The sequence below is a fragment of the Nesoenas mayeri genome, assembly GCF_963082525.1.
Source record: "Nesoenas mayeri genome assembly, chromosome: 3".
Taxonomy (NCBI): Eukaryota; Metazoa; Chordata; class Aves; order Columbiformes; family Columbidae; genus Nesoenas; species Nesoenas mayeri.
In genome coordinates, this window is record NC_137544.1 from 97,899,151 (window position 1) to 97,913,977 (window position 14,827).

A 14,827-nucleotide genomic window follows, 5' to 3' on the forward strand; every position below is an offset into this window, starting at 1 on the left:
TTGTAGTTAGAGACAGCATTGTGGCACGTCTGTTTTAAGTACATTTTTACTCTGCATTTTATAAACACTTAGCTCTGAAGCAGAGGACAGCGTTTATTCGATCAGTTGCATTTAAAGAGTATCAGCTTTTGCCCCTGTGCTATACATTTGGAAGGATATTTATAACTTTCCCTACACAATGAGCTTCAGTAGCATCCTTTACAAATGCGACGCAGCAGGTATCACACAAGTGTTTCCTTTTGCAAGTTCAACAGTGTGCAGCATCACCATTTTGTATTCTGGAAAAGCACTGAAGGCATTTTCTACACCCAACTTGCATGATTTACACTGGCTGCAAGGAAACCAGTAGATAATTTCAAATACTGTTAACTTGCATGAACTTCAGAATGAGACTGGTCTAGCCCATTTTTCCCTCTGCACTGGGAAGGAGTAAGAGCTGGACAAACACGTGGTGTTTCTCCTGTGTACTCTCCTAGTGTGTAACTGTCCTCAAATTGGGGCATTTCCTAACCTACAATCAGTTTTTCTGGGTTCAATCAGTTGTTTCTGGGATTCTTGAAAAAAATGTGGTATACAACTGCACTATGATTTGGATCTGTGCAAAAAGTACCTCGTTCAAGCTTGGGTTTGCTGCATTTGCTTACACACTGGTGCAACAGTTTAGTTCTTCACACTACTCCCTAGAATTAATCTAGTCTTTAATCTTGCTTTTCTCATACTCTTCTGTTTTATCTAGACAGTAGGATCCCTGGATCAGATGCTCTCTTGAGTGTATAACTGTACATAGCACACTGAGGGTTTAATATTGTTTAGAGTGTCTCATCTATATTATAATAATGATGATAAAATATTAAGAATGTTTGTATTTTTTCATGTCTTGTTGTTATTTTTATACTGAAGTTATTTCAATATAGACTAAATCTGGAAAATATTTAAAGAAACATAAATTGAACAAATTTATGGATTCCTTTAACACATTAAATACATTCCTATTTTCATCAAGTAAGGCCCCATTTGCCAGGTTATGCAGCGCAATGCTATGTGAGACTTTCTTTTCTCAGGCACCAGGAACGTATGTCCTATCTTGTCTTTCCGTTCTGTCTGACCTTTGTGACCTAAAGAAGCCAATTCATTTTGTCTACAGAAAGGAAAAACTAATTCTTCAGATATGTCCAAATTCTCTTGGCTGATGCATGTATTCTGGATTTTGCTGTATACAAGTGTCTCATGTGGGTTAGGTTAGATTAAAGACAGACATAATGTAATTGGTGCCATTTGTTCAATTAATCATAGCCCTGATGTTCAGAAATCTTCCCCTACTTTTTAACCCATTGCTTGGGCATGCTTGAAGAATTTCAAAACAGAAAGAAAGTGTTCTGGCAGTTTAAAAGTGCTGCAGTTTTAAAAATTATGGAGATCAGTTTGAGAACTGAATTATGACATAGCGCAAGTTGTGTGCTAGTTAGAAAATATGAAAAATTATTTCTGTATTCTATCCTAATTATACTTTGTAGGAAGAAACTTGCATACAGATACACTGCATTTTGCTGTAAGGTTGGCTATATTTGAGCAGAAGTTGTATAAATATTCACTTTGCAGGTAGGATTTTATGATAAAAACTGCTGCTCTTAGCTCGTACTTACCATCTGCCTAGGAAAAAATGAGTGAAGAAGCTGAGGGAGTTCAGTGGAAATGTTGTCATAAGGTCTCCTTTATGCCAGCAGAAGCCAAAGGAGACTGAATTGCTTGTATTGTCTGTTTTTTCAGTTAAACCTAAGTTTACATCTGTTCCAGCTGCTATGAATGCAGATAATAGCAGAGGAACCTATTTGGAGTTCAAATAGTAGAAATGAGTGCAATGGAAAAATCTTAGTTCTAAGCATATTTTTTGACTGTAATGTAAGGAAACATGCAGTCAGTTCTTGGAGAAATAGCTCATTGTGCCTAAAGGTAGCCTTTGAAATTAGGAACAATGTTATGTACTGAAGTGTCCCAAGAGATAGAGGCTATGGTAAAATCTATAGGACCACAATTAATGCACTCAGAAAACTGTAACAGTTTAATATATTTCCTAGGAAATACAAGACACTGAAAATCTTCCTTCATTAAACTTACTATGGGTATTGACACCTACAAGTAAATGAGATTTTTTTATAGGATTTGTAGCATACCTTCCATGAACAAAACAAGTAGTAGACTACCATGTTTAAGACACAGGAGGGAGCAAATAATTCAATAGTGACTGGTTGTGTTAGTTTCAGTGGTCTAAAGCCAGGGGCTGATAGCTGCCAAGGGGTTAGTTTCAGGGGCTGACAGCAGCCAAGTCAAGGGAATTGTACCAGAGTCCAGGATGAAGACAGCGGGGTTGCAAGTGTTGAAAAGCTGCTCTCTTCATTTCTCCTCAACAACCAAAACTCCGTATTTGCCAAAGAATGTGATATCTCTTTTGGTATGCAGTTGTAATAATCTTCTTTTTGCTTTTTCCTGTAGTCTAAAGTAAAAAAAATCGTTTATCATAGCACATTTAGGATATATATTGTGAAAGGAAACCTCCATATTCCAGGAAGTGGGCATGCTGATAATAAATATCATCTAATATCTGTAGTCCTGTTCATGCAGTAGCATTGTTCTTAAAAGCAGTTTACATAAGACTTTGTGGTAATAATGCATTTCACTGTTTCAACAAAATAAAACATCTGTTTTCTTTCAGGGTACTACCTGGAAAGTTTGCCATATGCAAGTAGAACTGAGACAAAAAAATCTGATCAGATATGCACTGATCCACAATAATGCTGTATTTTGACATTAAAATCCAGATAACCAGAACGTCTGTCAGTTGCTCAGGTGGCTTTTGTCTCTTGAAATACTCTTGAGAGTTTTGAATGCATCAAATGGGGAGGGAAGTGAAAGACAAGTAGAGAAAGAAGTGGGAGTTTTAGAAGGATAGATCTGCTGCTGGAGCAGTTCATACAGTAAGACAGATGAAGTGTCAGAAAGTCACTGGAACATGCTGTGTGCTGTAATCTTAAGTAGGCGATCTGTCTCTGAAGCTCAGCTTCAGCTCTACTAGCTTGCCTTAAACTCCCTCCTCTTCATTATTCTCTATACTCTGATTACTCAGAGCACTTCTAAAGTCTTCTGATTTTAGTCTCGTCGAAAGGTAAAATTTCAGTAGGACTTTTTTCCTTGTCATATTTTTCTTTTACCTCAGTATGCAGCATCTTCTGAATTTCAGCCATTTCCAGCAAAAATGCCTGCCCAATGAGGAATCTTAGTAATTTGGGCTATAAATTTCAAATTCTTGTTTTTTTAAATTAAGTGCTTGTGTCTCTTGGCCACACAATATTATCTTTGTTAGTCTCTTGTCCAGACTCCATTCAAGTCAAGGAAGATGAGATTCCTCTCTAGTGTAGATCTAGTAGATGACCTAGTCATTTACATTTGCTTTATAGTCAGGGGAAGGAAATGGGTGTTTCTAGCATAATCCATTTGAATTTTTTAAGGCATCTACCACACGGGATGAATTGCACCCTGGCAGAGCATGTTTTCTTCACTCTATACCAAGAGTCCAGGTGACAGACTCATGTTAGACAAGTTTTGACAAGTGATTTTCATGCTGTGAATGGTAGGGATCCATCTTTAAATACCAAGCCTAAAATTTCATGAGAAATAGCACATTCACTTCTTGTGGAAATTTAAGAGGCAATTGGAATCTTTGAGACACATAAACAAACCAAACCAATTTGACTCATCTGTATCATCATTCTGTTTAATCTTCTTGACACCAGTGGCAGAAGTATCACATCTGTCAAAACAGAAATAGGCTTGTCATGTTCATGCCATGGAGGTTGTTTTACTCCCTGTAGTATTTGTTGTCTTTTCATGTTACTAGCTTCAGGCTCACTCTGCATATGGGTCTCAGCCTCAAGAGAACTTTAACCCATCTCTCATATCTCCCAAGGAGGGACCCTAAATGTAGGCTGCATGCAAGAAAAGGTTAAAAAATGAGTGGGCTCAAGTGAGAAACAGTTTTGCATGGTTCCAATGAGTTGAATCAGTGTAGCAGTCAAAGAGACAGGCCTGAGATGCTGTTCAGTGATGGTGTGCCAGCAAGCAGGAGGAAGGAGGAGTTCTTTCAATGGTGGTGATCTCTTAACTTGGCTCTCACTGTTTTGAGAAGCAAACTCTGTTCACTTAGAAATGGAGGTAATAAGAATAGCTCTTCTGCCTGGTAATTAGAAGCTATGAGCCAATTGCTGATCCATCGTACGTTGTTTTAAGTGAGGTAGATCAGCTTCTGTTGAGGAAAACTGTTTGGGCTTTTCCTTTTCTTACAAAAAATAGAAAACAAAACAAACAACAACAACAAAAACCAACCGAACAAAACACAACCTCAAAAGAAGCCCACCTTGCAGTAGTTCTAACAATCATACACACACAAGTTCCATGGGTAGATCAGTCTGACTTGGTGGAGGCTTGTTCCTACAAAGCACTGAATCAGAAATATTTGTGGGAGACAGTAATGGTGTGAAAGCAATTGCATGTGAAGTCCTTTTGCAAGGCAATGATTAATGGGGGTGACACAATTCTAGGATGCACAAGCAGAGTATCATTGAGTTTCTGTAGGGAAGAGGTGTTACTGCCACAGATGTTATTAGAAGATATATTACCAGAAAACAATACTTAGATCCGTGCTTCAAACTTCAGAAAGAACACAGAGAGCTACAAAACTGGCAGAAGAGTTATCTGAAGAGGAGTTCACCCAGCAGAAAGAGCTTTTTCCAGTCCATCAAAGCTGTACAGAAAAGTGTATTTGAGAAAGAATTGCCATGTTCAAAAAGGTGATTGTTTCTAATAGATTCTAATAGATTATATGAGGCAGAGAAAAATATAAAATCTTTCTACGATAAAGACAGCCATCGGTCTCTGATCACATTTGACTAGCAACAGAAAAAAAATGCAACAACAACAACAACCCTCTGCCCAAAAAAAAAAAACCCCAACCAAAAAAAAAAAGAAACCCAAACCCTGCCTTAAAACCAAAAGATGGGAATACAGTCCCTTCTGACTTTCTTGGGGATGTATAAAGAGTGTTGGCATAAGGAGAAAGTAGAAATGGCTGACCTGGTTTTGAATGCAATTTGATCTCTTCCCTTCTCAAGAGATGATGAATATAAGTCATCCTGGTGGTGTTCTCAGTCCTGCCCTAGCAACAGTCTGTAATACCAAGTTTCTGTATCGATCAGTCTTGTACAAGCACACTGTACTACTATGTGCAAACGAAAGAACATGTTGTTCTGAGAGTCCCAGGGAAACTAATCTGCCAATGGTTTTTGACGCTTTTTTCTTCTTTTGATATGTCTTTCCTCATTGCTTTGTGTACTTTGGACATATGATGCCTGCTTAGCTTCACATTCAACACACACACACACGTAACATCTACGCTGTTATCATTTTGGAGTGGTTTATATCTATATCATTTATATCACTCTTCTTAGCTGGGCATATTGAAGGCCCTTAGAGACAACTGCCTTGTTACTACACTTTAAGTACCAGCTCCTGAAGCGATGCTGGTGTGGTGCTGATCGCAAGAGGTGTGCTGCTGAAATGACACTTGCAGGAGCGGCACCGCACTCTGTGCCTGCCAAGGGCAGGGGGCACAGCCTCCCCACCTGGCCCTGCGTTCCCCTAGTGCTACCCCTGGTCTCACCGTGCCAACTGGGTGCTTCAGGGGAGATGGAAATCCCTCCAGTGTGGCCTGCATGCAACCAGGTGGTGATGGTGAGAGCTACTGAATTTGCAAAAATAAAACTGGAGCAAGTGACTTATACTTCATAATAAGAGAAGCTGATTAAAGAGAGTTCAGATACAGCAGTGGCATTTATTGAAGTTAATTATCCATGAAGGTTCCCTGAATGTACACTATCATGTTTTACACTAGGAAACCTCAATTTTTTTATGGAGAAGAGACATAATCAATCCTTTAAGTTACTGCAACTTATGTATCTGTGATTTAACTCTTTTGACAGAGTGATATTAAATCTGGAGTCTGTTCAGCCCACATCTTCATGATTAACATTCCTGAAAACTTTATTTTTAAAGATAACCTCAGAGTCTGGATATTGTTAGAAAAAGACACCAAAAACGCTAGTAACAATGAGTGTGTATGTATTTGATAGTTGTCTTGTGGATGAGTCGCCAGACAAAGCCAGTTCAACAGAATATCTGTGCATCTTCAAGAAGTTCTGTTGACTGTGAGGAAACTGTGCTTTGCAGTCATGGACAAAAGGGACTGAAGAAAGTATGGAATACTTTCCTTTACAAGGGATGAATGTAGTTGTGATACTAGTGCTGGACAAACAAAGTGGATCTTTAATAATTCACACAAAGATTGCTCCAGTTATAAACATTGGGAAGTTAAGAAATAAGCAGTTTTTCCTGGGACTTGACTATGTAGTAAAAATAGCCTTTACTCAGTACCAAGTCAAAATTGAAAGTCCTTTCAATGAGTTTATGAAAGAGTTGTTGTCCTTTTCATGTGGGAGAAAGTTGAGACCATCTTTCAACTGTCAGGGCTTGGGCTTCATTATGCTTCTAGTATAATTCTTAAAACATTCGCTATTTCTGGCTGCACCAAAGTTGTTGTCCTTATAGTGCAGACAGAGAATACATGCTGTTCTCCTGAATCACCTTAGGCTCAGCTGGTAGAGCTTTATGTAAAGCTACATAGTTTCTTGTGGTTAATACAAATGGATGTCACTCACTCTCATGTGGAAAGAGGGGCTGGGTGGCTCTCCGAGGTAGATGAAACAGCTAAATCAAATAGCTGGTTTTGATAGGAAAATGTCAGCATCTTTTTTTATCCTTGGAAGTTATTAATAAAGGAGAGCACTAGGGACTGAGTCAGGCCATTAGCTTGTGTACAGTATTGAGACATCACATACAGCTCTATGCAAAGAGATGTCTGGGCAATATTCAACAACAGTTCTGATGAGGTACCTAACAGGAGTGTTCACATTTCTGGTAAAAAAAGGTAAAACAAAATAATCATGGTGACAATGAGTACTTCTGGTTTTGTAGGTAGGAGATGGTGTGTGTTGTTTGTGGTGTTTGTTTGTGGGTTTTTTTTCTTATTATTATAATTTATTTTGTTGGCCACCTTTTTTATTTTGTTGAATCAGACCATGATAGAGCAAAAGGGCCATTTCTGCATCTGCCATCTGCCACATCTCTACAAAACATATTCCCATAGATGTTTCTCCATAACAAAATAATCAAAGTTCATGGGCTTTCTGCATTCCCATTGGAGAATGTGGTTTATTTCATCCAAGGCATCAGATGTGCTCATGGAAGTTGTGTGGGTGAAACCAAACAATCATTGCTCACCAGAATGAACTCACAAACAGGACTGAATAATCTGATTTCCAGTGGGAGAGTGTTGTCCCCAGAACAATTCTGACCACCATAGTTACAAAAATGCAAGTGTTTATGTAAATTAAATGTTACTCCAGAAGATACCAGTTTCACAAAACAGATGCTTTTCCTCCCTAATATTTGCCTCAAAAGCAGAGGGACATGTATACTAGTCAGGGGAACCAAAAAAAGAGATCAGTTGATTTGTGCCATTCACTTTGAAATTAGTCTGGTAGCTTAATGACCTAGTGTGAAAGAAGTTGCTACAGAGCTGAGGTCCTGACATAATGAAGGAATAGAAGATGGTAGTTAAACTCCTGGGAAAGCTCAGCACAGGTATCTCATCAGTGTCTCTGGTCTTTCTATGTTGCATTTTACTACTGTTTTGTTTTACCATTAAAGACAAGTACAGTCTTCTCTAAATACCCATTCAAAGATTACAGCATGATGGAGTTTGGGTGCTTACTAATAATGCTGTAATTACAGAAATACCAAGAGACAGACTCTTGGGATGGGAATTTATTTAGTTGGACTACAAATGAGATCCCATTCATGTAGAAGAAATACATGGGCCTCAATAAAAATGACTTTCAAACTTTTTATCTTCTGCATCCCAGTATTCTCTAGCCCATAGACAACTGATGTAGTGAGCACACATTTGTGGCCAGCAGTAGCTCAGGTGGTTTATGGTTGCCCAGAACTGCAGAAAAGTGAGATGTCAGATAGACAAACCCATGCAGTGAATCAATCCACCGTGCAGCTGCATTGTTAAACTCATCAACCCTCTCCGTACCGACATTTTTTTTTAATTTTGATTTTTTTTAAGTGGGACTTTGAGAATAATTTCTATGAACGCTGGATTAGTTTCTTGAGAGCAAAGACAAAATGTTATGTACTCTACTCTGCTGCCTGGATAATGTGACATGTACATGCCCTTTCTAGTTTTGTCTCTGAGTAGCATAACATGGAGAGGTTAATTGGATGTGTTATTTTCAAGTAACAGAAGTACACTGGAGAGGAAAAAGGAACCTGCAAAACTTTGGAGAACGCATTAGGGGTAAATGTTAGAAATTATATACTGAGGAACATCTAGAGCATTATAATATCTGTAACAAAGGCCACATTTTTTTTTTCTGTTGTTCCTAAAGTGCAGTCAGATATCTCCAGCTCTTCTACTGGATCTTTAATTCATTTTCTGAGCTTGCACTAATATAGCCATTGTAAAATGTATGAGCCCCTGTATGCCAAAGGGAAGCAACATATGCAGCATATAGCTATGAAAAAAAAAGCTACATGCATTATTTAGAAATACATATTTTCATTTTCTTGCGCAACACATATAATGCTATGTTTTTTTTCTTTTTTTTGGTACTTAGTGGTTTACCTAATTCCTAATTGGGCTTTTTTTTTTTTTTTCCTGTTAGAACAAAGATATGGCTTAGTTCACAGTACAGACTACTCATGTAAAGGTTATGGCAACAAGGCTTGTGCTGTCCAGACCACACTTAATAGGATGAATGGTCTTTCTAAATATTGGGCAGTTGTGTTTGTATAATTATTTGGATATCTGTTGTGATCTCTGTGTTCTCTCTTTTTTGTTTTGTTTTGTTTTGTTTTGTTTTTTTGTTTTGTTTTTCCCCCTTTTAACAGCAGCATCCATCCCCTTGGACATGTTTACATTCTGGGTTATGCAGTTGGCCTCTATCCAAGAGTGGAGCTCAGCTAGACAGTGAGAAAGCTAACACATGGTGGCAATGAAAATGAATAGAGAGTTTTGGTCACACCGGTGATATTGGCTAAGAGCCAGTTTTAAGTCATTATTAATTTAGATGGGTTTTGGCAGGAAAAGGTGAAGGAATGGTTGCTTAATGTCCGTGTGTTTTCTTAGTTCTGTCAAATTCAGTATGTCTGTCTTTAAGTAACATTGGAGATAATGTACATGTACAACCTGGGACCTGTTTGGTCATTCGGGAAGTTCATGCAGGTTGGTTTATTTGTTTGTTTGTTTGGGGGGACTGTTGGTGGGGTTTTTTTGTTTACTTTTTTAATATGTATACTTAAAAAGAGACACACACACTCCCCCCCCCCCCAAATAAAAAGTGACTTTAACAGGAATGAATAGACACACTCCCAAATTGTTCAGAGGTTATTCCTCATTATATCCTCATAAACGTGACACTTGACCACAGGTAGACAGAGACACCTTAACATAGACATTTAGAGATGCTACTAGAGATGACCTATGGTACTTGAGACATCTCGATGGGGCTGTGAGATATGATGCAGGATGTATGTGATATCAAGGCCCATCTGCAGTGATAGCTGCAGGCCAGCCAGCCTGTGCTTGGCAAGGAACTGAGTCAATGCTGTTTATTTGATAGAAAAGTGTCAGTTTTTCATGATGAAGTGTGCTGTGTGGAATATTTAGTTGTATTACCCTTACCATATTTCTTCAGAATTTGTCATTGAGACCTGTCTTCCTTGGACTCATAAGGCAGTAGGGTATTTCTTCATAAATACCTAACAAAGTTACTGGCCGTTGATGTTCAAAGTACAATGCTAAAAGGTTAGAGTTGATGTTCCTTGTAAAATATGTCTAACACCTTGCAGTCTAATTCGGATTTTAATGTGGGGAAAGTCAATCCTGGTGCTGGGCTAGGGACCATGTCCCCATTACTGGTGACATTTGTATTCTCCGAAGGTTAGGAGTGAGCAGCATAACCAGATTAGTGCTGCTTCTTATATGGCTAAGCCTGGTGCTAACACTGTGACATGTTTTTCCTATTACTTTTGATATATTTTCTGTCATTCGGCCTTACGTAAAGCACTTAGTTGTCAATAATTTCTGTGATGAAGAGGCCTTGTCCTCATGTTGCATTGCCCCAACTATGACAGCTGCAGAGTCTACATAGCTGTGTGCCATAATGAGGCAAGAGAATAGGAGAAAAGCAAACTATTGTTACAGTAGGTAGGGATGTTAAGATCTTTTTTCCTTTTTTTTTGAGCAGCATAGGCAACTGGCATTTCAATCACTTTGCATAAGACATTTTGTGGCTGTCAGCCCGCAGATGAAGAGGAGCTGTAATGTAGTATGGTAAAATCTCATACCCTAAGGACAGAAGGAACCTGAACACATACATAAAAGTTCATATGGATAAAGGAGGGATCAAATTATAAGACCAACTTGCTTATGAACACTGGCAGTTAAATACTGCACATTTCTTTCCCTGTAACCTTTTGTGTTTGAGTCTGTAAGTGCTATGGAATTAAGAGTTTTATTCTGAAGAGATAACATTTTCAGTGCATTTCAGTTCACACAAAAGCTAGGGACTGAAAGCAGTAATTTGGGGCATGAACGGTTCAGATGGCACTGAAATTCTAGTTTCTCATGCTGTGCCAGTTACCTCTGTTTTACTACTGATACATTTCAATTCTGCTTAGCAATAGCACTGCGTTTTTCCTTTTTTCCCCCTATGATTTTTAATATAAAACTGAAATTGAGCCAAACAGCATCATAGCTCTGGTCTGTGGGAAGATAGGATTGAGTCCACTATGTTCGTGTTCCACATCACCATAATCGGAACATAAGCCCATCTCCAAAGGCATATTTAATGACATTCTATGATTCTATGATTCTTCAGCTGGCTGCATAAAATCGCTCTCCAAAAGAAGTCTAATTAGAATTTCATAATCAGATATCCAAACAACTACAGTTTTAAAATTCTCCTGAACAACTTAAATGTTCAAATGTTACAATACAGCAGCTTGCCCTGTGCAAGACAGGTCCATCACCAGCATGCAGTGAGGAGGACTGGCAAGGGATCCTGAGCCTATCCTAGAGGTTACACAGACTTGCATGATCAACTGTTTCTTTTCTTTGCTAGGAAAATATGACGCAAATGGGAACTGAAGCTACTTGTGAAAGGAAAGTTAAAAAGCACACGGGGAGACAGTTCAGGGTGCTTGTATCCTCCAGAAGGTTGCCAAGACACAAATTTTAAGCTACCAGTCTGAAAACATTCCTTGAATGTGACCACCAGCAGTGCCAGAGATGTTTGCATGAGCAAAATAACTGCTTTGGTGAATGCTTACACAGCTGTTGAGGGGTACAAATGTGTAGGGTAAAATAGGAACCCCTATACCAGCTCTTTGTTTCCCTGGACAGAATCCTGCTCCAGAACCTGAGGAGCCTGCTTCAGTAAATCTTCAGAGGACGACAGGCTGCCCCAGGGTGTGCATTGATACTGCCTATCTTATTTTTATTACTTGTTTACTATGAATAAAAATACTGTAGCAGGTGAAATGTTTCAGCATTACAGATTTCATTATTTTCAGATCTGAAGTGCAGTGTGTCTGATCCTAATTGCACAATTTAAATACTAATAGTCATTCAGCTGGGCGAGTCCTCTGTGTATTATGGATAATCATCCTTGTTTTAGAAAAAATACATAATGGGTCCACATTAGTCATCTGTGTAATTCACTGAAGCTGAGACAAATGTAATAAAATGACCCCTGGGTAAAGAGATCTTTTTGTTTTGTTTCTGGAGGGTAGAAGTTTTCCTTAAACCCTGTCACTCCTGGATGAGCTGATTGTTTTTTACCTTCATTATAGTCCTGTTTTCCCCTGCACTGCAAAGCATGAATAAGCCTGTGGGCACATTTCTTTGGTGGTTTACCCGCTGTATTTCTGTGCTTATGTATGTATTTATTTATTTCTGTGCTCACCAAGTCTGAGCTTGCTTGCCAATGATTGAAATTCTGGACTGAGTAGTACCAATTAGACTAATTTATTTAAGTGGGTCAATTCTTCTGAAATGCTTTGCTTTGGAGTTATATTTATCAGCAGTCTATCTTCCCTGTGCTATACCTTCCAACTATTAAACTGCTTACAAAGTAAAGATTTAAAGGGAAACTATTTCCTTTGCAGTTACCACAAGATAATCTCAAAAAAATGTGCCTCCTTTAATTACTTATGTAACTTAGTTAATATTGTAATGGTGGCTTGGTGGACATACAAGACCAAAAATATAAATCGTGTATAAATCACAAGAAGTTCCATTGCTGCTTTTCAGTATGTTATTTCAGAGAAGTCAGGGTGGTCAACAGACAGGTTGCTGACATGACTGAAACTGCTGCTGTATTGGCGCTACGTTTGAGCAAGCACACACACACAAAAAAAGAGAATGCAAGCAGCTGACGTTTTCCTTTAGAAAAGCTTTTCTGTCTAAATTTAGAAACTTCTTTGCCAAGTCTCCCAGGGGTCTTTCCAGAGACAGTAAAAGTGCTCATAAATAACCCCTCACCCTAGTAACAATACACAACACAGCCTGGATTGCTGGGATTTCAGCATCCCCTGACCAGCTGGGTACTGTGCAGCTGTCAGGGCTCTGCAGCTTTTCCCTATTGTTGACTGCCTATAATTAAAGAAAATTTAGCAGAAGAGATTTTTATTGTGTTTTTGGAATTGTTAACTCTTACTGGTGTGACATTTTCTTCTTGTTTAGTTGATATCAATAAAAGAGTGAGCCTGCAGCATGAGAAATTTAGGCCAGCAGCTCTTTGCCAGGACAAAAGCCTCCTAGCTCTCTCACCAGGCTCTTGAGCCTAAAGAGTGTCTAAAGTTCTTGGCCCCATAATGATTTCTTTTTGTTTTGTTTTGTTTTCTTCTCATTTTGTTGCAGGTAGGGGAATTCAGAGCCCATGCTGCGGAGTGGACAGCCAACGTCACCGCAGAGTTCAAAGAAACTCGAAGGCGCCTGAGCGTGGAGATCTATGACAAGTTCCAGCGGGCTACCTCTATCAAAAGGAAGCTCTCTGCAGAGCTCGCCGTCAACCACAATCAAGACCTGACTCCCTGCAAGAGAACCCTGTCAGTCAACCATCTGACCAGTGAGAAGGACATCTTGCCAGCTCTAACAAAGACAGACAGCATTTACATGAATGGTTTGACACCACACTGTGCCACAGAAGAGATAGCTGTTATTGAAAACATGAAGTAGCCATGACTTTGGATCCCAGTCCTCGAGAAGCTCTTGGCTTAGACTGGCCACTTACCTTTTTTTCTCCACCTTGTCAATGATCAATGCTAATAGCATTTTATATGTGTGCATGAATTCCACAGAAACTACAGTCCAGAGTTACCATCGCATCTCTTCAAAGACACAAAGATGAATGGCACTTCTGTTATCAAAAGATGCTGGAACAAGCAACGTCTTCTGCCTTTATCTGCCCAGACTGTTTTTCACTTCTCCCGATGTGCCATATGGCCTCAAGAATGAATCATACTTGTTTCTGGTAACAATGTAGCTTTGAGGGATCAGTCCTTAAAATTTCAGGGTCTACCTTACTGAGCCTAGGAATGGACCATTTCTGGACTACAACACATTTGTAAATGGCAAGAAATTCTTATGCAGCCTTTTACCTAAGAAATTTTTGTCAGTGCCTTATCTTTTGAAGAACCAGAACCTCTGCAGTTCCTGTATGGTTTTTTGTTTGATTTTTTTTTTTTTTCCACATGGGAAGTGTATTTCATTTGAGCTTTCATTCTTCTTGAAACGATGGTGTTTTAAAGGTGTCTGTCATGAAGATACCAACCAGCATGAATGAATGCCAAAACTCAACAATAATCAAATGACGTTCTTAGCTCTAAATTTAAAGGCACTGCAGTTTTTAAAGTTGCAAACACATCCCCCAGAAGCATTTTGTTTTACTCAGGTCCAGCTGATACTTGTTTCACACTGACTTGTAGAATTTTCAGACCCTCTTTGGGTCTTATTTTTTCAAGCAGTGTTCAGCAGTTGTTTTTTTTCTCTGCATCAGATGTACCAAAAAGTCTGCATCTTATCTATCACTAAATTATTTGGTAGATGACAAGAGCAAATAAATATTACTATTTCAAGGAGAGGCAGGAGAGGCTTTTAATTGCTGTATTCTAATAACCATATCCACAAAACAATGCAGAAAAATACAGTGATTTTTAATAAGCATAAACTTCCCGCCAGATATTTGCTCTATGAAAAGGATTTGTAACTTCCTCTTTAAGTCAAGTCACACCAGACAACATACAATATTTTCCCCAGGAATCCTGGAGTGCTTTCCTGAGTGTCACGCTGTACAGTGGCTGCCTGTGCCGGAGCTGTGACTAACGTGGGAATGCAATTGAAACTGGTATCACTGTGACTTTCTACATTTCAAATAGAGATGACTCTGAATAGAAGTACAGGCATGAAGAGGAGCTGATAAGTAGCACAATCTGAATACCGATGATTGTTCAGACAGGATAGGCTGATGAGAAGCAGATCTAAACCAGACTATGGGTTTTCTTTATTGGTTTTAAGAAAACACATTAATTTTGTATCTTCTGTTTTGCTTGTAGGTGTACATGAGATTCAGAAGAAATGCAGGTTGGAATG

The 14,827-nt window shown here is 38.8% G+C and overlaps 1 protein-coding gene across 1 annotated transcript in view; it reads left to right on the plus strand.

The window, feature by feature from the left end:
* KCNK2 (potassium two pore domain channel subfamily K member 2) overlaps positions 1-13,414 on the plus strand; it is a gene marked incomplete at both ends in the record, with an annotated part of 106,652 nt that extends 93,238 nt beyond the window's left edge. Inside the window, one exon of the mRNA XM_080342799.1 lies at positions 13,097-13,414. Within this exon, the coding sequence (XP_080198925.1) occupies positions 13,097-13,414 (318 nt within the window). The remainder of the gene's footprint in view (positions 1-13,096) is intronic.
* Between the last annotated feature and the right edge of the window lie 1,413 nt (positions 13,415-14,827).